This window comes from Engystomops pustulosus, chromosome 6 (assembly GCF_040894005.1).
Source record: "Engystomops pustulosus chromosome 6, aEngPut4.maternal, whole genome shotgun sequence".
NCBI classification, from domain to species: Eukaryota; Metazoa; Chordata; class Amphibia; order Anura; family Leptodactylidae; genus Engystomops; species Engystomops pustulosus.
In genome coordinates, this window is record NC_092416.1 from 132,548,002 (window position 1) to 132,573,998 (window position 25,997).

The window sequence follows — 25,997 nt, forward strand, 5'->3', positions numbered from 1 at the left end:
TGTGGGAACTGAGCCCAGAATATATAATCATAAGATTCACACACAAAGTTTAATTCAATTTCAACAACTCCTTCATGACTTTTTGTCAAGGTGTATAAATAAACATACAGACCCATCCTGATATCTTTGTGTTCATTTGTAACCAGAATAGAGACATCAGTAAAACCTTTCCTTGGTTTGGCTTGATTTCCGTTTTGAGCAATGCAAACATTAACTACAGCCAGGGTCGGATTGAGCCTCCAGTATGCCGATGAAAACACAGATTGACCCCAACGCCTATTAGCTCCGCCCCTCTGCCCGTGGACTCTGCCTCTGACAGGTCTTCAACTCTGTGTCCGGAGACGACAGATAGAGCTGAATAACTTGATGGTGCAGGGAGCTATTATCTCTCTGCATCATCACTCCTCCCCCAGTAGCTGTGACGCCGGCAGGTGCAGAGTAATGATGTCATCATCTGCCGGCATCACAGTACAGAAGAAGATAAGTGGAGAGCTGCAGGGGAACAGGGACAGGCGAGTATGTGATGTTTATTATTTTAAAATTAACTTGAGAAGAGGACAAGTGGGTGGGCCACAATATGGGGGTATATGAGAGGGGACCCACAATTTGTGAGGTATGAGAGGGTCCACACTATGAGGGGGAAATGAGAGAAGCCACAATATTGCTTTGAATAGGTCCTACCTAATGCTGAACCTTACATCCATGTTCACAAGATTGAATTACATTTTAGGCGCATCTGGGGGAAATCTCCTCCCCAACATCTGAATGCAGACATTCCTGTAGGAAATTCTCCAGTTGCAACTAAAATGCATTTTAAAACATTGCGTTGCTTTTTAAAATACATCTCAAAATACATCCATGGTTTTACTACCATTAATACCGATGCTTTTGGGATGCATTTGCTGAGCCTTTCAAAACGCAATGATAACGTATTCTATAAACATGGCCTTGGAACATACAGGTTTTTCCATGTGGCAGTAGGTGGACCCCCCCCAGAATTAACTTCACTGGAGGGCCCTCCCACTCCCCTCAGGCCGACCCCAACTAAAGCTACAGCTATAATAATAAGTCCCTGTAGAGAGACCCTTTGGCAAACCCTTTGCCACCACCACATTATGGTTAAACACAGATTCACACCTTCAAGTACATAGATAAAAGGACAAAAACACACAACACTAAAGAAACTGAAGAAATATTTTATATAATTACCCTGTATTACAGAACAGTCATATTCTGCAGTTGTCCTTGAGCTTGGAAGTGATTTAATGTTTTGGGGGTCATTCTGTACCCTGAGGCAGTGTTCACATGTGGTTAACGAATTGTGTTTTAAAACACAACGGTGAGGAATTATTCCTGATCACATATGTGTTTAAACCTGAACACATGCAATTGGGAACAAGCACTACGTGTTTTATATTGTTTTACATACAAACATGTGGTGCTCATTCCCGATGGCATGAGTGTAGGTGATAAGAAGTAACTCAAACGCAGCCTTACAGATGATGTGAAGGCCATTGGGTGCAAGCTAGGTTAGAAAAGAAATATATCCTGCGGCTGTAACTGCTGCAAGGCGGATACTGAGCCCTGAGTTTTAAAAGCTGCTTGAATTGTTAAAATCTAGAACCATAACAGATTGTTTGGGTTGTAGTGGTTCTGATGGACTATGGATTCTCATAGGATGTAATTGGAGCAGATTTACTGCTGAGATATTTGGTAGAAGGAACAAAGTGTGGGTTATGAAGCATGTTCATTTATTATCCAGGTTTACACCAAGGTTTTCACACTTTGCAATGCCAAGTTGTAAGTATTGGAAAACCAACAGTAGTCGGCAGAGGAATTCTCCCACAAACTCATTGCAGCCATTTCTATACTGCAGAAGAATTCTGACAAAACCACAGCTGATTTTTTTTCTGGAGGGAAGCTCAGCAGCAGGGTTGTGGGGACCATCCCAAGCAATGGTGGTTACCAGGACACCTACTTCCACCAGCTTCAAACTGAGATAAGGGCGGTAGCTTCAAGCATTTGGTCAGAGGTCACGTTGACATCTCTCCGCTTTGGTCAAGGTTTCACCAGCATGGAAATTATTATAGGACTTGTTCCTGGCAAGAAATATGCAGAATGATCACTGTATTAAGAGGGCTCTTCCCTGAAGGGATGTGATACTTTTATAGCAAGAACGATTTGATACTTGAGGGACCGTTTATAGGGCAATGACCAAACAAAAACCAAAATATTTTGCCAGATCCCCCCCCCCTCCCTTATAAAGGGCAGGCTCTAGAGCTCATAGGGATGGGTGATCTATTACAGCGAAATGAGAAGGAATGGATCAGACCCAATTCTTGTGCTTTAACCATTTTGTGGACTATCTCCTCAGATGACAATGTATTTGTTTTCTATCTTAACCTTTAAATACATATAGGGTGATTCCCCATAGGTTTAGGTAACCAGCAAGGAAATGAACATCCATTAAAATAACAATAAAATGCTGGAGTACATGATACTTATGGAGACCTACTCATTGCAGTGGGAACAGATATCTGAATCCCCTTGAGCTGTAGCTCAGGGTAAGAGTGCATCACTACAAACACAAGAGGGCGCAGGAGATCCTACAGAGGCTTTTATTGTACAATCAAGGCTTAGGGATATGTTAAAAACAGTCTGTAAACAAAACCCAATCCCAGTGCAGAGTATTGGTAACTCTTCACCCGACAGAGACATCCTCGGCCAGCAGTGAACGAGTTAAGGAATGTTGCAGGTTCTCTTTCCAGCAAAAAGAGAGAAAGTGGTGAAGTTTTTTTTAAAAAAAAAAAGCTGGAGGGAGGTGAACGATGGGGATCGCCAGGTGCCACCCTTGACATGTGAGCATTTCCCCTGAGGTTGCTGAGCACAAAAAGAGCGGGCAGAGGTGTAGTTATTACATGTGCCCCTGTCAATGCCAAGTATTCAAATGAGGTGTAGGACAGCTGGATCCCGGGGAATGAATAATCGATGCTGGGAGATGGGTACAGCTTGGCTCCCCGATTACCCCCTGAGATTTGCAAATTAAAAAATGCAGCAGCTGTTAGGAGGCCCGACCCCCAACCACTGAAACATGCCCATGCAATAACCTACCACTTGCTGCTGTGGATAATTTTGCTGCTATCAATTTGCATACCCTGTTTCACCCACCTCCCACCAGACACATTAAAGAAGCCACCTGGGCCTTATATTTAAAGGAACAACATTTCTAACCAATGAGATAAAGCGAGGCCCAGGCGGTGTCTTTGACATTTTGTAGTTAAAACCTCCCACCACAAGGAGGGACTAACTGCTCAAGGCTATCACATAGAAAGTGCCTTTATCTGCATGGAACCCCCCTCCCCACCGAGGCACATCAATATTCCACCCCGAGTGCATTGTGGATGAAAAGCGAAGCCCCTCATGAGATCCATATTCTGCACCCTCAAGGTGCCTTGTCTCCAGGAGTTTCCTGTTCTTTGTGGGTCCACAGATCCTTATGAGGCCGACGTCCAAAGCCTTCATCGTAGTTCCCTTTGCTTTTAAAAAGTTGCTGAAAGTGAGGCTTGCAGTAAAATTCTCCATGCAGAGCAGCATAGGAGCCCAGGCTGTGGGAGAAAGAAGAGGAGCAATATTAATGCCTCTTAGTAACCACGAGTCAGCAATAGAACAGATACTATGACAACATTAACAGGCCACTTGAAAACAAATATTAGATATATATCTATATCTATCTGGACCTGCTGTGAATAGGCCTTGCCACTGCAACCACTGTTAATCTCACTTGGTCCCGATGAAAGAGCCTCATCATACAACAAACACATTGGGATGAATGTGACCTGGTGAGAAGTGTGCACCATCCTTGTTTGGGGTTGTCAGGGTCAGTTCTAACTTGGTTGAAACTCCTGTGCTTATGTAACTGTGGTTTACCCACATCTCCATCACCCAGCATGGCAACATTAAGACCCATCCTTGTATGTGATATTGCATAACTTTAATTCAAAGGATTATGGCGTTATTATCTATCTGCAAAACAAACAGCATACAGACCCATTTATTTCACTGATGTTGCTATTTTTTGTTTTCTCTGGGTCTGCACATTTTTTTTCTCATATGTGGACAACAACTTCCAATGAAGTGAAGGGATGCGCAAAAAAAACCCCAAAAAAGATGGCACGCTGAAGACATCCTTATGCAAGCCATTTATTCTCAAATGTTGCTACAGAACCAACTGGGCTAGATAGGAACTCTATACGATTTGTGGACGTAAAAAAATGCATGTGGATAAAATACTGACTGCACACGTACATCACACGTGCCCTGGATGCCAGCAGTCCTCATTATATATCTGTTTGTTCTCAAATGGCCTATATATTTTTATAATTTGTAAAGAATAAAAGTTATTTTAGCCGTAGTAAGAACTGTTTTCTGTTTTTGTTTTTTCACGCCAGCAAAAAGGGCGAGTTTCTAATCAATTTCTTGCACAGCACTTCCGTAATTCACATCCGTAAAAAAAAAAAAAAAAAAACAACAAGTGAACAGAACCATAGAAATCAATGGGTCTGTAAAACTATCAGCAAAAAAAAAAACAGATAACATATAGATGTCAAAAACACCCATCTGAATGAGCCCTTATTTTGTTGTATTCATGCACATTAAAAAAAATAGCTTTAAAAAAAAAAAAAAAAAATAGAATTACAAGGAAGAAGGTATTTTGTGAGGGATATCACACCTGTGCATATGAAGCTACAAAAAAAGGAAGTCTTATAGGGTTACGATTTTTGACCTACTAAGCCTATGGACCTCCATTAGCTGCAAATCTGCATCTCTCTAATGCCAAGGGTTGTAGTATTGTAACCACTGGAGGATGAATATGGAGACTGCTTTGTAATTCGACATGGGGAAATACTTGATAACCTTCAACTATACTGGGAAACAGTTACCCACCTTAGTTTGGTACTGCAGTGCTTACAGCAAAAGCATCGGTTGTGGAAGATGTGTTTGTCGGCAACCAACCTCTCCATTGGGTAAACTGTTGTCTGGCAGGAGGAGCACAGTTCTTTAACTGCAGGCTTCATGCTAAAAGACTGTGGAGGCGAGACTCATTAGCATTTACTAACTTCAATCCCAAAGCTATATGTTTACATCATTAGTAAAAAGAAAAGAAAAAAGACACACAGAAGACTGTAGCTCACCTTTGACCTTTGCACAACGCTGGCTCCCGGATTACAGGGAGAATCCTGAAAAAAGAAAAAACATATGTCACACACATCCTGTTTCCTGCTTATTTTGCTTCCAGTAAGGATTTGCTGAACTATATAAAACTGCCTTAAATTGAATGGCCACAATGTCACATTCTGGTCCAAAATCCTGGATGAATTTAATTTTTAAGAAATCAGAGATGCAAACCGAGATAAATAAATAACATCTCTCTGCCATGAGCCGCCAATACAAACTTTATGGCATTGCAGAAGATAGTGTACAGTGAGCTGGTGGCTGAAGGCTGTCAGAATTTTAGCTCTACATCTAAACTAGGTATCCCTCCACTCACTGCATGAATTCTTGTACATGTGTGGCATACTCATAGTACTGTGTTGGATACTGCAACCAAGAAAAATATGGGACAGGAGTAAGATTTCAGGCACTGGCTCTAGGTAGGACTTTACAGTGACGGTCAGTGTACAGAGAGGAAAATGAGTGCACCAGCAAACTTGGCAACATAATTTAAAGTTAAAAGGGTAAAAGAGCAAAATTCCACAAAATTCCATTTTGGCCAAGTAAAACAAACCAAACCAAAATAATAATAATAAAAAGATATTTACTACCACTCCATACCATTGCATTACATTTCCCGTGTTCTTCTTCTGGTTCTATGGAAAAACAAAAGTGATGGGCTGAGCCAGCCTCTCCCAGCATTTTTAGTATTTTCGGGAAGACACACAGGAAGTGGATTGCATTAAGGATCAGGAGCAATAGTAAGTGTTTCAGGGAGTGTTAAAGGGTTATTCCCATCTGGGCATCCACATTTAATTTAATTAATTTGCCATTTCTTCAATTGGATGTTATTAAAAAAATGTTCCTGTGTGAAGATAATTTCTCATAAATGTAGCTATGTTGTCCATTACGACCACCTCACATTTTGGCAGCGGTGGCCAGACATGTGCTATTGAGTCCTGTCTGACCACCTGGATTCAGCGATCATTACTATGGGACGGGTGTGGGACATGCAGTGACTCCCGGACATTTCATATACAAAAACATTTTGTTTCTTTGTGCAATCCCTCCAACAGAGGTGGCCGTATCCAAGGACACAGTCTTGTTTCTAATGGACCATATCACTATATTTATGAGAAATGATCTTCACACAAATAAAAGTTTTTTAATAATATCTAATTAAAGAAATGTATATACATATATGGCAGATTAATAAAACTGAATGTGAATGCCCAAACGAGAATACCCCTTTAAGTAACAGTTTATTACTTCTGTTTTTTTTTTTAACTTTTACTATACAACTAATTAAAGGACACCCGTCATCAGGTCTGTGTCACTTGTTCTGTCACTACTACCTGTTGGAGCAGCTCACAAGGATCCATCCCAGCCTTTATGTTGTCAATTCATACATTAATCATTGTAAAATCATCATTTCTTTATTATGTAAATGAGGCTGGTCACATGGTCAGAGGCAGTGATGTCACTCCTGTTCCCCCTCCCCTCTCCCCCCCTGCTCATGTCTGTGTGTAATGTATAGTAAAGCATTGCTGGTGTGTGTGCTGCATCTGCTGACATGCTGCCATATCTCCTAATACACAGAGACACAGACATCAGCTAAACAAGTACCTGACATGTTCTGCAATAACATGGCTGCAGCCTGGAGCTGTTGTATCTCTCCTATACACACACAGGCTGCAGGGGGCATGGCCACCAGCACCAGGAAGCACATCATTATACAGCCTCACAGCATTATACAGGCTGTCAGTCATGCACTAGGGGTGTGGCTGTACCTCCCACTCATGAATAAGCTGGACAGCTAATGACTCATTGGACTTTTCACAGGTCATTTGCATACAGCTTTAGGACCTCATTGCTTAGGTTTACAGGCATGTAGAGGGACAATGAAGGGACAGAGGCAATGCCCTTCATGGCAGTGTATGAAAATATATTTAGTTTAGGGGGCTAATTTTGCCTGACGGGTTCTCTGTAAACAAGGAAGGTCTGTGGTGCCATTAAAGTGAACTACACAACATTGGAATTATTTAAGGGTGTCCTACGGCAGCTGCAAAACTTTGCTGTATTGGGTTTAGGTAGAGCTGCACAAACACAGGTCCATTTTGTGCTGATCCCTTTCCATCTATGGCAGGAGACTGACATAGGTGGTGCCGGGCAATATTTTAGTGGCATTGCTTGGTTACTATTGCGGACAGAAGGCACAGATAATGTAGAAAAGTATCTGAATCCCAGCTAAAGAAAAAGGGGCCCATTCCCATGGGTGAGGCCTAGGCCAGACCCAGTGTGTATATTTTTTATAATCTACAATAATACTGAATTGGAGTGCAAATTGCACAACTCCCTGAATATAAAAGTTAATTTTTTAAACCCTTTGGAATGCGATATGGGAAAAGACAGGGATATAGGAACAGTAGGTTAATGTCTTTGAATACAAGCTACTTGCACAATACCCTGACATTCACATTTTTTCTGCAAACCATTCTGTGTTTTAGGGCTAAACTTTATGGGACAGAATGTAATTTCTCAGCAGTATATACAGACTCGCTGAACAAAATACCCTTTGTCAGCAGCAGCCTGCAGAGAATGGATGGACTGTACTTACATGGCCTGTGGCCGCTGTGGTGGGAATCTTAGCCTGAAACATCTCTCTGGATTTCTGCTCAGGTTTATTTAATTCTCATCTGAAAAAAAAAAAAAAAAAAATTCAGGTTAAGTTCTGCTAAAAAAAATTGGGTTTATCATGCTATCAGACAGATCAGGCTACAATATATTAGAACTCAGCTGGAGGACATGAGATATGACCCACTGGGAGTAGGGGAAATAAACCTACAGTACAAATAATGAGCAAACATTATTTTTTGCTTAAATTCATACACCATGAACAGCAAGATTTCTGGAAAATATGTCTAACAGGTTTCCCATAGTATTCAATCACAGAGAAGGTTTCATCTTGTATTGCGCTTTTTAAGAAAGAAAACTAGGGTGTAATTGGTTGAGAAAGGGAACAAAACAGTTTTCAGTTATGCATAGGTTTACAACCGACTAGAACTTCAGAGAGAAAAACTTCTACCGCTTTCACAAGGAACATGTGACCACAAGAGCATGAAGGGGTTAAAGTAGCTTGTCAAAGTCACCTCTGTCATTTCCGTCACCCTGTGGCTTCTGCCATTTCCTGACAGATTTCACCATTCCCTTGTACTTCTATTCTGTAGATAAGTAGATTTGTGCGCCACCTCCCACCCCAGGCTTCAATCCTAGTCTTAAAATTGCCCATACAATAAGTTTCTATACTGCATTTGAGATGCCGTGGGTAGTTGTCCACTTTCTCCCACACATATGGAGTCATTATTAATAACTTATGAAAAACCTAACCAATTATATAAAAAAAAACTAAAAGTTCATACACGTGAGCAGTTTTTATGTCCACCTAAAGTGCAACATTGTATTTTAAAATGCAATGAAAGTTTCCCTTTTAGGTAGCAAACATCCATCATGGCTGACATATGCCTTGGAGGATTCGTTTTTTTGGTCACTTCAGACAAGTCAGGTCAAAGCAAGGAATCTCTACACATCTGGGAGTGCGCCCAATTGAGCATAAGGCAAACACAACTCATGCTGTGGATGGCACAGCTCGTGGCTATAATAAGCAAGGACTTATATTAACACAGAGAAAGAAATTAATTTAAAAATAAATGTTTCTTTATATCACGTAGTGTAATATGAATATACATGATGTGATTTACACATATAATTATCCTTGGTGATAGTCCTATGCAATGTATTTCCATGTGAGGGAAGTGGATTACGACTTCCCATACAGACCGTGCCAGACACTAAGGATATGATTATGTATTAGGACATCAATGTGACAGGTTTTGCACCTCTTGTTGGCTACTAGGTCCTATTTATATTACAATTCATTGCACAAGTCCATAACTTTGAGATGCCCAATTTAGGGAGGATTTCATATCTAATTCAACATTACAACATTGGCGAACATGGATCAACAATTGAGAATCATGTCCCCAAGTGCTGGTCATCTATATAGTAACCTACCACAGGCAGAGTGAAGTGTTGCCTGTCTCTGCTGATATTACCCACAGATATACCATCCTCACAGCAGATCCCTGCGTGCCCAGATGGCATATTCTTCTCACATACAGAAATAGCTTGTGATGTGCACAGAACTCAACCACCCACCAGTAGCAAGAATTAGATTGGGAGGAATAGGAAAAGCAGTAAATAATAATAAGAAAAGGGTAAATAGGAAGTGCTGAAACCCACAGAAGAACATAAAGAAAATTAACTCACTGTTGCAGGGCTCCAGGCTGAAGAGCAACCCTCCTCACACGGAGGCATGAGATTTTGGAGAGTGGACGTTTCTCCACCCCCTGTACATTGAGTGTGTAAGTTGCCTCCCTTGGGGCACACACAGGATGTACAGATCAGACACAACAGCACTTCCTGGAACAGTGTGCACACAGCTCAGCAAAGAGAAAAATAAGCCCCTTCAGGTGCTACCCCGCACTCCGAAACAGGACAGCAACAGCCAGTTCTCAACATAATGACCACAACAGTGAACACAAATATAATTGTACATCCACATTTGACAGATACTTGGTAACTATTGGGGAGATTTTCTGCATGTTTAAGCACACTGCACATATATGAACATTGGCAAACTCTCCATAAGGAGAACTCTTACCTTCTGAACCAAGCTTCCCTTATGTGGCCACATTCAGAAGGTAAGAGTTCTCTTTATGGAGAGTTTCCAATTAAAGCCACCTTATAGGTGTGTGGAGACTTACAGCCATAGATGCTCCACTAGGGAATTCTGGGAAGCAAGCAAAAACGTTTTCCAAAGGGTTAGCATCCTTCTGACCATAGTCAATAGCCTCTCATACAGCCAAACCAGTTCCCTACGCTGTACTGAGGAGACCCAACCAGGTAGGAACAGTGCTGTCTACAGTTGGGAGTCTGTTCCTTCTGGAATAATTCAATTGGTTTGGATTAATCCCACATCATGTTTTTAGATTTCTTGCAGGTCATACTTGGTGTTAAGGGGGCTGCCTTCCAAGGTAGCAAAATGAGGCGTGGTTTTACATTTAACAAATTAGTTTAGTTGAGATAAAGGGTGAGAGAAAGCATTTTACTCCTCAAAGGTTCAAAAGACAAGGCCTTATCTGGCATCTTTATTGATGGCTCTGCGATTCTTCAGCTACTTCTTGAAGCACTTATATTACAACACAAGTGAGAGTTACTACGGCTCCCTCCCCCCTTTCACATGGAAGAGCCACATATTTGTAAAGATCTGCATCTTGTCTGCATGTGTTCATCATGATGTTTAAAACATCTGAGTTTACAGCAGCTCAGCCTCAGATAAGAACTCAAAAACATTTTCAGGTTTCTTGTCAAAGCAAGATAAAGATGGCACTTTTCAATGCAAGTGTCCACAATATCAGAACCGCTCTTCCAGTGTAACTTTACATAAGCCCCTTACTTGTGAGGTCCATTTGATAGAGAGTTGTCAGCATAGTGATGGACTTTTCTAAATATGACTCATTCCTGAACTTGAAAAAGAAAAAAAACAAGCATCGGATAGACATGTTTAAAAGAATATATAACAATGTAAGGCTAGAGCACATGCCTAAAAAATCCAGTAAAGACGTATACGGTGCTTGACACTGAAACCGTTGGGTCTACACAAATCCAAAAAATGAAAAAATAACGCAGGCTACACTATGTTTCGGCTACATCAACCCCTGTCAAGTGCATGGGCAACATACAGAGCAAATGGAACTTTCTATGGCCCCCCAGTTAGCTGTATGTACTCCAATTGGGGTCAAGTAGTACTAGTAGTAGTGCTAGTACTAGAGTCTAAAGATACTCTACTTAATTCCTAGAAAATATAGAATAAAAAGTATGTAAAACAAGGGGAGCTTCCCTTTAAATTACAATACTGGATCACTTCATAGTGTAGCTTATATGCCAGATTTACTAGAAAAGGGCATGAAGCATAATGAGACCCACAACATATTTATCTAGTGGTGTTCTACTAATGAATTATGTAGGAGTATCTCTTCCCCTCACTGCGGATCTGCTTAGATGTCTCCAGAACATCACATCAGAGGCTGGACAAGACCTCCCTCAACCTCATATAAAAACAGAGCAGATGCCAATACTATTCCCTATTGCATTCATGCTAAAGTAATGTATTCCTCAAGCCGTGCACAAATTGTAAAAGAACGTCTCATCTGCTTCAACTGAAATGTAGATCTTTTCTTCCGGCTGCCTGTATCTCCGGACTGTGCGTCTCCTTTACTCCTTGGTAATCTGCCTCACCTGACCAGCAGACCTAGCCAAAAATTGTTTCTAGATTTCCTGTCTCTTTGGCTTCCTTCTAAAGAAAACAAGTCTGATAGACTCCATGAAGCAACATATAAAATGTGCACACATAGAGGGATAAGGATTTCATGTGCATTTCTCTGACTAGGTTATAGAATATCACATGTATCTGTAATTTCCAGTCTGTCTGATCAGTATCTACAAAGACATAGGTTATAGACAAGAGTGATGTTAGAATGGTTGTCCATTTTGGAACCCCCACCAAACAAAATGGATCAATTTCTGGTGGCCGCTTACCTCCACCATAATCAACTAAACAGAATGTGTTTCTGGAGAAGATGGCTGTAGGTGGGACGAGGTTATTGATCTAATCTGTATACTTTCCCTGGAGAGAATTTATTTTATTTCTGTGCAGATGTTCTCGAGTTATCTGTTTTGGCAGCCCTGATGTCCGTTGCCAGAGGTGTAACATAAAGCTCCCGGCTGGGCATCAATAGAAACTTTGTAAAAAAAAAAAAAAAAAAAAAAAAAAAAAAAACACACAACAACAACAACCCTGTTAATTCCCACTCCCCATTTATATTACTGGTTTAGTATGTGGAAGAACGCCCTTTGGTTTCTCAAAACGCCTGGTTACCTCTGGTTACCCTGTATAACTCCAGAAATGTCCACTAACCTTAGTATCTTAACAACTAATTTTTATGTGACTTATATGTATAAAGAATAACCCCCGTATGAATGTAATAAGTAACATGAGGCAGTCCAGATCTGTAATGGCAGGCATGTTATATAATGTGATGCAGAAACTGTCTGTGCATTTCCCTTTTAATAAACACTATGTAAGATGACACTCCCAGGAGGCGATGAACTGTGAGGCCTCATCTGCTTTATTGCACACCAAGAACAGCATCATGACTTGCAGGAAAAACAAGCTTCAACCCCAGAGCAGATGCCACAGGGAGCATTATCCCATAGCAACCAATCATGTCCCAGCTTTCAATGTTCAGGAGCTATCTAGGAAATGAAATCTGTCATCTGATTGGCTTCTCCATACGCATGTTTTACACCGCTCGTTTCTCTGCCTCATCTTGGCTTTAACAATAGGTGTCCTTTAAAGGACATCTACCACCAGGATGAAGGATTGTAAACCAAGAACACTTACATGCTGGTGTATGCCCCCTCTGGAAGGATCCACTATTCTTGTAGCTTCTTAAGCCTTAGTTTTTAAGAAATACAAGTTGCAATTGTGCAAATGAGAGGCAGGGGCTCCAGGTTCCATTGACATCTATGCAGCACCGAGCCCCTCAGGTTAATTTGCATCATTTTTAAAACTTTTTTTTTCATAAAAATAATGTCCTAAGAAGCTAAAAGAAGAGCAGAACCTGTCAAAGAGGGCATACACCTGCATGTAATTGTGCTTGGTTTACAATCCTTCATCCTGGTGGTAGATTTCCTTTAAGTGGTGCCCAAGCCATGTGTTAGGCCCCTTCCACACTTGTATTTTTCATGCGCGTTTTCTGCGTGTGCTTTTGACGCGCAGAACTTGCATTGCACTCTGACCCATTGTAATCAATGGGCTTTTTCACACTTGCATTTTTTTTTCACGCAGACACGTGCAGTTTTTTTAACGCACGTTTAAATCTCGACATGCTCTACTTTTGCAAGTCACGCACGTGAAAAACGCACCATACAAGTCTATGGAAATGCATCAAAAACGCATTGCACTCTGAGACATTTGCAAGTGCAATGCGTTTTTCACGCATCAATTGCCATAGAAAAGATAGAGCTCAGTCCTGAGTCCATTTCACACACATTATCTGCGCATGAAAACCGCATTGAAATTGCATTGAAAACGCACATGAAAAACTGAGACTGAACAAACTCTGACTGAAAACTGATTGAACTCTGATGCAAAATGTCAGTTTTTCACTGATCAAAGCCTGATCAAACTCTGACATGATCTGCAACGCAAGTGTGGAAGGGGCCTTATGTGCGTAGACATTGCAATTTCTTGTAGGTTTCACAGATCAAAAAGTTTGACAGGTTTTTAAAAACATGGCTGCAATTTTTCACACACAGGTGGTGTACAGCCCTGCCCGTTGATGCTGACGAATTTAAAGAAAATCTACCATCAAAATCAAGCTTCATACACAAGCGACTCATAGACCCAAGCACTGTGACTGTGGTAATCTTAAATTTGTTATCCATGGCCTCCTTCCCTCTAAAATCAACACTTCTCCCCTCCCTAAGCCAGATGGGAGGGGGAAGTGTCAAATCTGCAGCATGGAGTGGCTCTGGTCACACCCCCACAGCCCTTCTGGCTCATTAGCATAATTTTAAATATAAGAAAATTACCACAGTCACAGCAGTAGGATCTATGAGTATGGGTCTCTGGTTTATTCAAGCTACATTTTGGTGGATTTACCCAAAGAGATCATTTGGATATTGTGATATCCAAATCCTAGAACACGGTCCTATAACCAGGACAACAGAATTTGGACTTTGATGGTCTCAGGATCAAGATAAACAAACTTGAGCTCAGTCACTAAAATAGAAATTTCAACAAATATCAAGAACCTAAAGTCAAAGTGAAATGATGGGCCACAGAAACCCCAAAATCAAGGTCTTGTCTTATGATAACTTAGAGAAATAAAAAAAACAAGGTGTTCTTCCTCTCTCTGAATTTTATGGTCGGGGCTACCACTTTAATTGCTTTCTAACAAATCTCTATGCGATTGTACTTAGGGAATCTTATCTCATTATTTTCATTGTGATCATTATTATCATTATCTTGGGGTGATATTTCTGGGTTTCATATACAAGATGCAGACACATTCTCTACCCCGTTATAAGGAAGCGGATCCATTTCCTCAGTAAGAGCTATAGTAACAGCAATATATTGGTTGCCACCAATATAGCCAATTAACATTTGTGCTGTATAGGACATAACTGCATAGGATATAACCACAGGGCACCATATGGATGACTGCAAGCAGGCAGCCAGAGGTACATTAAAAAAAGAAACGTCTGTCATTCTGTGCATTATTAAAAATAAATGGCCAGTGTATATGACTTTTGCTTCTTAAAGGGGTGGACTGACTATGGCGAGACTTCTCAACCTCTCGCGGGATCTGAGTGTATACATTACAGTCAGATTGATTCTATATTTATACTCTAGACAGGGCATCTGAACACTCAGCGTCATCATGATAAATGGCTTGCAAGAAATTGGATTAGGTCTGCAGTAACGAATGTAAACCTAGATTATTATTACAGCAGAAATTGGATAAAGACAATACAAACACAAGCCTATACAGGCGGTCCCCTACTTAAGGACACCCGACTTACAGACAACCCATAGTTACAGACGGACCCCTCTGCCCACTGTGACCTCTGGTGAAGCTCTCTGGATGCTTTACTATAGTCCCAGACTGCAATGATCAGCTGTAAGGTGTCTGTAATGAAGCTTTATTGATAATTCTTGGTCCAATTACACCAAAAATTTTGAAACTCCAATTGTCACTGGGGCAAAAGAGAAAAAAATTGTCTAGAACTTCCATTATAAAATATACAGTTTCGACTTACATACAAATTCAACTTAAGAACAAACCTCCAGACCCTATCTTGTATGTAACCCGGGGACTGCCTGTATCATTGTTCCCACATATAAAAGCAATGTCCAACCAGAAAGTCTTTCTTGGAGACCCTGAATTTCTGTGAAATATGTGTGAAGCTGACATCTGCCGATATACCATATATCTGTACACGTGTCGCTTATTACCATCTGTGTCTTCGGGTTAAAAAAAACCAAACACAATGACGTATGTGTATATATATGCAAAAACAATACAAACTGTGCTGAGGACTTGCTTTTTCTATCTCGTCCAGGGTCATTCAACATATCAATCAAATTACCGGATGTAGCAGTGTTGACTATAGATAAAGTTTTTTACCTATATTATTATCCATATTTAATTTCGCTCTGCTAAATCAAACATGGAATAAAGTTTCCCCCGCATCAATGAACAAACCCTTTATATAAAGGCAGTAGAAGAATGATCTCCAGTTACCCATATACAATCTGTTTATGTATAGCTGCCGGTCCTATCCCTACGCCGGTTGTGCTGGGTTTGCATCTGGTGCTGCGGCTTTGCATGTTGCACTGCTTTAGGTGTCATGAGAGTGGCCCTGCTTTGCATCTTCTGATGATACCCTCTCCATTTTCCTATTGTCAGCTTTGCCGAGATGGTTTGTATATATGTAATATAAGGCAGCACCCTCCGTGCCGGCACATTTCTTTGGATTCTTAGCTATGGGAGTGTATATTCCTCAGTGCTGTGCATGCGGGGCTCATTGCACTCACCTCATTCCCGGCTATCTTGGCTCTAGGATGCCGCTTCCTGCCCTGCTTGCTTTTTCTCTCTTTCTCAACCCTGGTTCTTTGTGTGCTTGTTTCATGCAACAGCCTTCCACCCTCCCCCTCTTCCTCTCCTCCCCTATTATCTCTCTCCCTCCATCCCAGGCCACCCTCCCCCCATTGCTTTTTCTCAATACTCCTTCTACTCTTCTATTGGACCCTTTGAGATTTGTTCTCCTCCCCTACACAATCTTCCTATCCGGTTTATCTATCCCTTCTGTCTTCTTATCCAAAAATGTTATCTTGCTGGAGGCTTGCAAACTCTCAACAAAGTAAATAGTGTCACTATAAATGGGATTTTTATGTGTTAGTCTTTTTTAGCATTATAATAGTTATGGTGTATATTTACTGAAGACAGCTTGACCAAAAGACAACAAACCTTACAATGCGTCTGCAATAATACACGCGCCACAACTTTTGTGTGATTAGACAATGTAGCTTGTTAAAATCCAAGTCTCTTCCATTGACTTACATGAGGAGAGGGCAGTTGCTTATAGGACCAGGATGGGAAGACTTTTGGAGATGGAAAATAAATGTATGGGGGAGGAGGGGAGTGAAAAACTCCTAGCCTTTTCAACTTTCAAATGTAGGGTTATACATGGATTTGGGTTGAGTGTCAATTTTACAGAAATAAAAACACAAGAGTAAAAAATAAATTATATTTATATTGCTGATGTGAGAGTATTGCAGATATATTGCAGATTTTAGAGTTTTTGGACTAAAGTTGTAAGTGGTATTATTTAAGGGGGGGGGGGGGGGTCATTCATCATAGATGCTTTTCTTTCTTTTCTCTTTTGCACCAATTCCAAAATTGTACAAAATTGGAGAAGTTGGCTTCTGTGTTAGGCCCCTTCCACACTTGCGTTTTTTCAAGCGCATGCTTTTGACGCGCAGAATTTGCATTGCACTCTGACCCATTGTAATCAATGGGCTTTTTCACACTTGCATTTTTTTTTCACGCACACATGCACATTTTTTTAAACGCACGTTTAAATCTCAGCATGCTCTACTTTTGCAAGTCAGGCTCGTGAAAAACGCACCACACAAGTCTATTGAGATGCATCAAAAACGCATTGCACTCTGAGACACTTGCAAGTCCAATGCAAGTGCAATGCGTTTTTCACCCATCAATTGCCATAGAAAAGATAGAGCTCGGTCCTGAGTCTTTTTTCACGAGCAAGATTTTTTCATGGAGGTGGTAGAAAAAGGCGTAAATTGCAACATTTTAATCAGAGGGCTTGCGCCTTTTACAAGAAAAAATGCAAATTGTAGAAACTTAAAAATAAAAACAAACATGAGATTGAACACATTTATCACAGTATCAGCCATTTGGTGTTTTCTATTTAGCGGTGTCCATACTACATAGAGTTTGTATTTGACAGCTATAATACTAAAACTTTGGGGCTCGAGTGTGTGTTCTTAAACGATCAGGGCACGTTTAGCCATTGCGTTTTGGCTGCGTTTTCATTGCGTTTGAAATGCATTACAACAGCTGAGGAGAGGCGATTTTCCTATGATTTGTAAAGCGCCACGGAATTTGATGGCGCTATATAAATAAAGATTATTATTATTATTTGCCTAATTACATCTAATTCTGTTAATGCAACGTTAACCCATGTGTTAACAAAACAAATGAGTTAACATTGCAAACAGAAATGTTAACAATAACGTAATAAGGCAAATCACCTTTCCTCAGCTGTTGTAATGCGCTTCAAACGCAATTAAAAGGCAGGCCAAAACGCAACGTGTGAATGTGACCTCAAGCTTCTTGTACCATCAGGTGTGAAAGAGAGGTTAATGTCAGTTTTTCACAGGTGATATGCATTAGTCTGACGTCCATTTTTTCATGGATCCTCATTAAAGGACACCTGTCATCAGGTCTGTGTCACTAGTCCTGTCACCTCTACCTGTTGGAGCAGCTCACATGGATCCCATCCCAGCTTTTATCTAGCTATTTCATACATTAATCATTATAAAATCATCTATTCTTTATCATGTAAATGAGGCTGGTCACATGGTCAGAGGCAGTGATGTCACCCCTGTTACCCCTCCCCTCTCCCCCCCCTGCTCATGTCTGTGTGTAATGTATAGTAAAGCATGGCTAGTGTGTGTATGTTATCTGCTGACATGCTGCATCCTCCTAATATACAGGTGAGAGACACAGACATCAGCTACACATGAATCTGACATGTTCTGCTTTAACCCCTTATCACCGACACTAGTTTTCAGCTCAAAGACCAGACTCGATTTTTCAAATCTGACATGTCTCACGATAATTGGTTATAACTTCGGAACGCTTTAACATATCCTGGTGATTTTGAGAATGTTTTCTCGTGACACATTGTACTTCATGTTAGTTATAAAATTTAAGTGATACGTTTTGCGTTTCGTTCTGAAAAAAAGTGAAAATTTGGCAAAAGTTTGTAAAAATTCTTCATTTTCCAAGTTTGAAATGTTCTGGTTTCCAGACAGGAAGTAAAACTACCCAAAAAGTTTGATAATTAACATTTACAGAATATCTGCTTTATGTTGGGATGATATTTTATGCTTCCGGTCATTTTTCTAGGATGTTATGAGGTGCAGAACTTTAGGTGCGATTTTTCTTATTTTCATGAAAATTGCCATAACTCACATTTTGAGGGACAACTCGGCTTCCAAGTGACTTTGAGAGGCCTAAATAATAGTAAAACCTCATAAATTACCCCACTATAGAAACTTCACCCCTCAACATATGTAAAACAACTTCTATTAAGTCCATTAACCCTTTAAGTGTTTCACATGGGTTAAAAAATATGGACCTGCGATTTAGAAACTATGGAATTTTTTTGGAAATACATTCATTTAGGCCAAAACTGACATTTTCAGAATAAATTAAATGATGAAACGCACTGCAACGCTTGATGCCCAATTCCTCCCGAGTGTACTGATACCACATATGTGGTGGTAAACTGCTGTACGGGCGCACGGCCGAGCATAGAATGAATGGAGGCGCCGTCCACAGCAGATTTGTATTGTCACATTGTACGACCTATAAATTTTTATTTTTTTTGGTAATGCGATCATATGAGGGCTTATTTTTTATGGGATGAGATACAATGTATAAATAATTTATTTTGGGAGTCTAAAGATTATTCATGAGATTTTATTAACTATTTCAAGGGGGACACCAACAAAATCATCAATTTTTATTTTGGATTGTGAGCATTCCCAAACCCCCCCCCCCCCCTTTCACCGTAACGTAAAAATAATATTTTATCTTTATTCTCTGGTTCACTACGATTGCGGTGATACCTCATTTATATAGTTTTTCTTATTTTGCTCAATTTTCCTGAGCAAAACCAATATTGGAGAAAATCGCATTGTTTTTACTATTGACAACTTTTCAGGGCCATAACTTCTGTATTTTTCTGTTGTCAGATCTGGTTGAGGGCTTATTTTTTGCGAAAACAGTTGTTCTTTTCAGTCGTATCATATTAGGTACCGTAACTTTTTTTGATCACTTTTTAGAACATTTTTTGTGATGGTGTTTGATGAAAAATTGTATATTATGGGAAGTTTTTCGAGTTTTTTTTTTACGTAGTTCACCGAGCGGGTTCAATATTGATTTAGATATATTGTACAGATTAATACGGACGCGGTGATACCTCATTTATATAGTTTTTCTTATTTTGCTCAATTTTCCTGAGCAAAACCAATATTGGAGAAAATCGCATTGTTTTTACTATTGACAACTTTTCAGGGCCATAACTTCTGTATTTTTCTGTTGTCAGAACTGGTTGAGGGCTTATTTTTTGCGAAAACAGTTGTTCTTTTCAGTCGTATCATATTAGGTACCGTAACTTTTTTTGATCACTTTTTAGAACATTTTTTGTGATGGTGTTTGATGAAAAATTGTATATTATGGGAAGTTTTTCGAGTTTTTTTTTTACGTAGTTCACCGAGCGGGTTCAATATTGATTTAGATTTATTGTACAGATTAATACGGACGCGGTGATACCAAATATGTACGTGTTTTGTGTTTTATATACTTTATTTGCATTTTATGTGTTACTGGGGAGATTATGGGACTTTTATTTTATTTATTTATTTAATTATATTATAAAAAGATTTAATTTTTTTTTTTTTACTTTTTTACATTTTCTACTTCTTGGCTTGAATAAGTGATCATCCGATCGCTTATTCAAGCCTTTACACTGCAATACACTTGTATTGCAGTGTATAGTGAAAGTAACTGAGCATGCTGCGCATGCTCAGTTACTTACAGCCGGGTCCTGCCAGGAAGGCAGGACCCGGTGAGAAGAGGAGCCGACAGCCCCGGGTCACTCGTCGGAACCCGGGGCAGCGGCAGGAGGGATCGGATCCCCCAGTAAGCACACCGGGGGGGGTCCGATCCACGGGGGACACACTTGCACGCCGCGGTCATGCTTGACCGCGGCGTGCAAGGGGTTAAACACCCGGGATCGGAGTTTTTCCGATCCCGGGTGTTAGTGCCGGGTCTGGGCTGTGATATCACAGCCCGACACCGGCACCAGCGAGACCCGGTGTCCCGAAAACTTCTTCTGATGCGCCGCCGTAGAAAGGCGTCGCATCAGAAGAAGTACCCTTAATGACCGCCGTAAAAACCCGATAGGGCGGTCATTAAGGGGTTAACATGGCTGCCTGGAGCTGCTGTATCTCTCCTAAACACACACAGAGGCTGCAGGGGGTGTGGCCACCAGCACCAGGAAGCACATCATTATACAGCCTCACATCATTATACAGGCTGTCAGTCATGCACTGGGGGTGTGGCTGTGCCTCCCACTCATGAATAGAGTGGACAGCTTGAATATGCTAATGCTTCATTGGACATTTCACAGGTCATTTGCATACAGCTTTAGGACCTCATTGCTTAGGATTACAGGCATGTAGAGGGACAATAAAGGGATAGAGGTAATGCTCTCTAATGGCAGTTTATGAAAATATATTTATATTATTTAGCATGACGGGTTCTCTTTAAGTATGAGTGATCCTTGAAAAATGGTTCTGATTCGGACTTGCCCAACATCCATCCAAGTTCTGTTAAAATAAAAGAGTGATACATTAAAAGGTATTGTATGAAGTACAGCGGTGTGCATCAGCTCTTACAAAACATATCTAGGCACCAGAGCTCTGAATATGACTACACCCCATATATCCACCCAGTGTATGGGACTGTTCTCATGTAACTGTTACATCATTCTCTCACTTCCATTACACAATTTCCATCCTGTTCTGAGAGCAACAGCTCGATGTGCTAGATATCATTTGCTTTTTATTTATTTTTTTGTAAAGCGCTTGCTACCGTTAGAAAAATCAGCAAATTGACAAAATATAACAGCACACGCTGATACGTCCATAAATGAATGAACGATAGAAACACTGTGATGTCTGACTGCTCCATGTACAGAAGGGGCAGCAAATGCTTTGGTTTCCATGGAGATCAAATAGATGCTCCCATTATCCGGAGACAGTTACCATGGAGACGCAGGGTGGCGCTTCCTAGACAGGTGTATGGGTGAGAACAAATTAAGTGGTTGAAGGTGAAAAGGAAACGGGGGCATAAGGTAACTGGCATGAGGCACATTATAATCAAATGTGACTAGAACAGAAGTATTTCCAGTCCCAGCAAACCCTGCGTATAATGCAGAGTATAGATCCACATATTATAACACTCCCCCTATACCAGAGCTCAATGAACTTACATTATTGTCTGGAAGTTGAAAAACATGTCTGCTTTCATCCTAAAAACAGCACCACACATGGCCATGGTTTGTACCGATATTGCAGCTCATCTGTATAGAAATGAATGGAGTCTACATGCTATGCCACATACTACCCATGGTAAGGGGAACAGCCATGTTTTTCAACCTCTGGACAATCCCTTTAAAGATCGTCCTAATTTTCACAATTTTGCTTTGGTTCTAGCCATTTTACTTGCACAGATAATTGTGGAGGAAAAACATGACCCCAGTGGTGCAACCATCATAGAGACTAAAATACTGTTATAATAATCTCTGATCAACATGGAGCTGTTCCTGGAAAAGAAGTACTAGAAGATACCTACAGAATGTTGACATCAACAGCATCCTGCACTGATGAATATAAATACATCCTCATCCTTTCATGTAAGATCCGATGTATCCGATCTTTAAAATCAAATCTGTCAGCAGTTTGGACCATACTAAGCTGCAGGCAGTGATATGTATTGTCCCTGGAGATCTGTGTAACCATACCTTTATGTATATTGTTAGCAGTGATAGAACTGTAAAAAGTGAGGTTTTCAAAGGACTGGGCAAGTCGTTCAGCCTGAAGAGCTTTCTGCTCTCTGCTGCTCCACAGCCGCTCCCCTCTGCTACAAGTAGGTGCTATATCAGGATTTTGGTTGGAAACTTACGGCAGCCAAGTAGAGCAGAGGGGAGAAGCTTTGGAACAGGTCATTGCAAATAGCATAAAAAGCTCTTCAGGCTGAAAGACCACCCAGAACCCTTGCAGGAGAGAAATGTATGGTTACACATGTCTTCATGGCCTATACTGTTTGCATATTATTATGGTCAAAACCAATTACAATTGCTTTTAAAGATCAATAATATCTATACACCACATTTTGAGGTTTGATGTGGGGCGATCTCACAACCCTCAGTAAAGTGCCTTTACACATTCTTCAACCATCCCTCCTGTTTTTCACTTCTGCTTTACCGGGCCCATGCAGACAATTTGAGAACACACAACCTTTTATAGAAATGAGGAACTATTCACGGAGAAAAATATTTTAACACCAACATTTTCAGACAAAGTTCAAAGAAGTATCTTTTCCATGTTTGCAGACATATGACATTGTGGCATCAACAGACCGAGGCGTGTTGCATGTACATGTTCCCTTTCCTCTGTGACAATTTAAAAGCAATTGAGATTAACAGGCAGATTTACTGAGACTGGTATTTTATAAAACAGTCTAAATAAAGAAAAAAAAATAGTTGAAGTGAACTGTGACAAATTTCTGAAAAGTCACATGCTAGTTAAAATATATGGTGCATATTGGTGCTGTCCTATGTACTTAAACAATTATAGAGGAGTTTTCCATGAATATGCAGACTCCACTAGGGCTAGGGTATGGGGAAAAAAAAAAGGATAAATACTTACACGCCTCATGCGTCGATCTGGTATTACCAACATCCAGAGGTCCGTTTGTAACTAGGGGTCGTCTGTAATATTCTTAAGTAGGGGCCTGTAATATATTACACTTAAAGGAAACCTACCACTTGTAGTGGCAGGTTTCTGATGGAAATACCGAGCACCAGCTCAGGGTGAGCTGGTGCCGGAGCTTATTTTCGTTAGTGTTTTTTTTTTTTTATATAATTGTGTTTTTCGTTAGTGTTTTAAACCGCGGTATCGCGGTTTAAAACACTTTTTAAACTTTATAGCCAGCGCAGGCAGGTACGCGCTCGGCGCTTACCGTGCGCACGGCTACATAGGAAGTGAATGAGAGCCGCGTGCACGGTAAGCGCCGAGCGCGTACCTGCCTGCGCCGGCTATAAAGTTTAAAAAGTGTTTTAAACCGCGATACCGCGGTTTAAAACACTAACGAAAATAAGCTCCGGCACCAGCTCACTCTGAGCTGGTGCCCGGTATTTCCATCAGAAACCTGCCACTACAAGTGGTAGGTTTCCTTTAACAACACCCGACTTACAGACGACCCCCCCTGGATGTTGGTAATTTACTCTACTTTAGTCTTAGGGCGTGTTCACACGTTGTGCTTTGTATTAACGCATAACAAAACGCATAACAACAGCTGAGGAGAGGTCATCTGCCTAATAACATTACTATTTACAATTGTTAACATGATGTTAACTCATTGTTGTAATGAGATTTAACACGCAATTAAAACACAACCAAAGCGCAATGTGTGAACGTGCCCGGAGGCTTCAATAATTAGCTGTAACAGTTATCAGAGGTGTCTGCAATTAAAGGGGTATTCTCGTCTTGGAATTCACATTCAGTTTCATAAATCTGCCATATATAAACATTTCTTCAATTAGATGCTATTAAAAAAAATGTACCTGTGTGAAGATAATTTCTCATAAAATGTAGTGATATGGTCCCTTAGAAACAAGACTGTGTCCCTGGATATGACCACCTCTGCTGGAGGGATTGCACAAAGAAACAAAAGGTTTTTATATGTGAAATGTCCAGGAGTTACTTGTGGTAATAATCGCTGAATCCAGGAAGTCAGACAGGACTCAATAGCGCATGTCTTGCCACTGCCGCAATAATGTGAGGTGGTCGTATCCGAGGAAGCCATCTCGTTTCTAAGGGACAACATGGCTATATTTATGAGAAATTATCTTCACACAGGAACATTTTTTTTTAATAACATCCAATTGAAGAAATGTTTACATACAGCAAATAAATGAAATTAAATGTAAATGCCCAGATGGGAAAACCTCTTTAAGCATTATTGTTAATCCTGGTTCTTATGACAATAAAACATTTTTAAAATCTATTTGTCACGGAGACCAAAAATTTTTTGGCTGGGGTTACAATTATAAAATATACAGTTCCGACTTACATACAAATTCAACTTAAGAACAAACCTACAGAACCTATGCTGTAAGTGTGTGTGTATTTATAAATATATTGGTCAAATTATAGGGAAGTGTGGGAAAATAACCTTAGAACCTCTGAGTACAATCCCAGAGACACAAGGTATTGGATCTTATAGACTACCGTATATGCTCAAGTATAAGCCGACCCGAGTATAAGCCAAGATACCCAATTTTAACAAAAAAACCTGGGAAAACCTATTGATTCGAGTATAGGCCTAGGGTGGGAAATGCATTGGTCACAGCCACCCCCCAGTATATAGCCAGCAAGCACCTGCCCTCTAGTATATAGCCAGCGACCTGCCCCCTAGTATGTAGCTAGTAGTCCTCTGCCCCGTAGTATATAACCAGCCAGAAGATAAGACAGCCCCCTCCTGCCCCAGGCTAAAACAAACAAACAAAAAACAAAATTAAAACTCACCTTTCCGAAGCCCCCCGCAGATCTGCCCCCGGCGGGCAGGCACCTGAGATAGAGATTAATGGAGCAGAACGGTCATGTGTCTGCTCCATTAATCTGAGGTGCGCAATGGGTCGGTCGGCCCCCCTCGTTCTCGCGATCTACAGGGGTCTAAGCACTGAGACCCCCACTGATCAGCAAGTTAGGAAAACCCCTGTAAACCAGCACAAATGACAGGCTCAAGTTAATCTCAAAATAGGCACACAACATAGAAACCACTGCATAGCGTACAAAAGCTGATAAATGTTTGTGCAACACACTCGATTCATCCATTTAGTTTCCTTGGATCTTCCCCCACAACCATTAGGTAGCAATATCTCTGTGCAAAACAAACAGAGAGCATAATTTTGCAGAGTGTCTGTATGAGAGAGCTCCACCAAGGAGACTCCAAAATACTAGAGTCTGATGATGATGTCAGCAATCCATAAAACGCAATGTACTAAATATCATGAAAATGTTTCACCCCAGAGTAACCTTCCTAATCGAAGAAATATTGTCTAGGGGCAAATAGTGAAGTGCATGCTGTCCTGCATAATACAGTCATCGTTCAAGTATTGTTGCCTGTTTTGGGGCACATGCGGTCCTAAACAATAGACTTTAAATGGTCTTGGCCACAAAAAAAGGCCCAAGATAGACACACGGACTCGAAATACGCCTGTGTGAATAAGGTCATTCCTTGTGTCTTTAGAAAGGTACAAACAAGAAATTAGCAATCATATTCCACTAACTGACGGACACATCTATAGACAGTGATCTATTGTGATATCAGACATAGATATAAACCAAATCCAGATAGATTACGCTCCCGTTACCTGTGACCGTGCATGCTCTCATTTTTCTGGCTGCTGCACCACCACAAGCCGCCTGCAGGTGTCGCCATTATAATTCTAGCCTCCTCCTCAGCCGCCGCTCTATGGTCCGGTGACGTCACTAC

The 25,997-nt window shown here is 40.7% G+C and overlaps 1 protein-coding gene across 3 annotated transcripts; it reads right to left on the reverse strand.

The window, feature by feature from the left end:
* Nucleotides 1–1,180: 1,180 nt before the first annotated feature.
* Nucleotides 1,181–25,995, reverse strand: LIMD2 (LIM domain containing 2). 3 transcript variants are annotated; one of them, XM_072111084.1, is made up of 5 exons: nt 25,876–25,995; nt 7,829–7,907; nt 5,193–5,237; nt 4,945–5,084; nt 1,181–3,605 (listed from the first exon to the last, which is right to left on the reverse strand). In XM_072111084.1, exons 2-5 carry the CDS (start codon nt 7,868–7,870, stop codon nt 3,443–3,445), a joined length of 390 nt encoding a protein of 129 aa, XP_071967185.1. In that variant the 5' UTR covers nt 7,871–7,907; nt 25,876–25,995; the 3' UTR covers nt 1,181–3,442. The 3 variants fall into 3 exon arrangements, with proteins under 3 accessions (XP_071967185.1, XP_071967186.1, XP_071967187.1); XM_072111085.1 differs by lacking the exon at nt 25,876–25,995 and adding an exon at nt 15,935–16,068; XM_072111086.1 differs by lacking the exon at nt 25,876–25,995 and adding an exon at nt 9,538–9,671.
* Between the last annotated feature and the right edge of the window lie 2 nt (nt 25,996–25,997).

Excerpts from the sequence above, each read along its gene's own strand:
- LIMD2 (XM_072111084.1), bottom strand. The coding sequence starts at position 7,870 with ATGTTTCAGGCTAAGATTCCCACCACAGCGGCCACAGGCCAT. Across the intron at positions 5,238-7,828 it reads CCACAGCGGCCACAGGCCAT|GATTCTCCCTGTAATCCGGG; the intron begins GTAAGTACAGTC and ends TTCTTTTTTCAG. Across the intron at positions 3,606-4,944 it reads CACTGCAGTACCAAACTAAG|CCTGGGCTCCTATGCTGCTC; the intron begins GTGGGTAACTGT and ends TTTCTCCCACAG.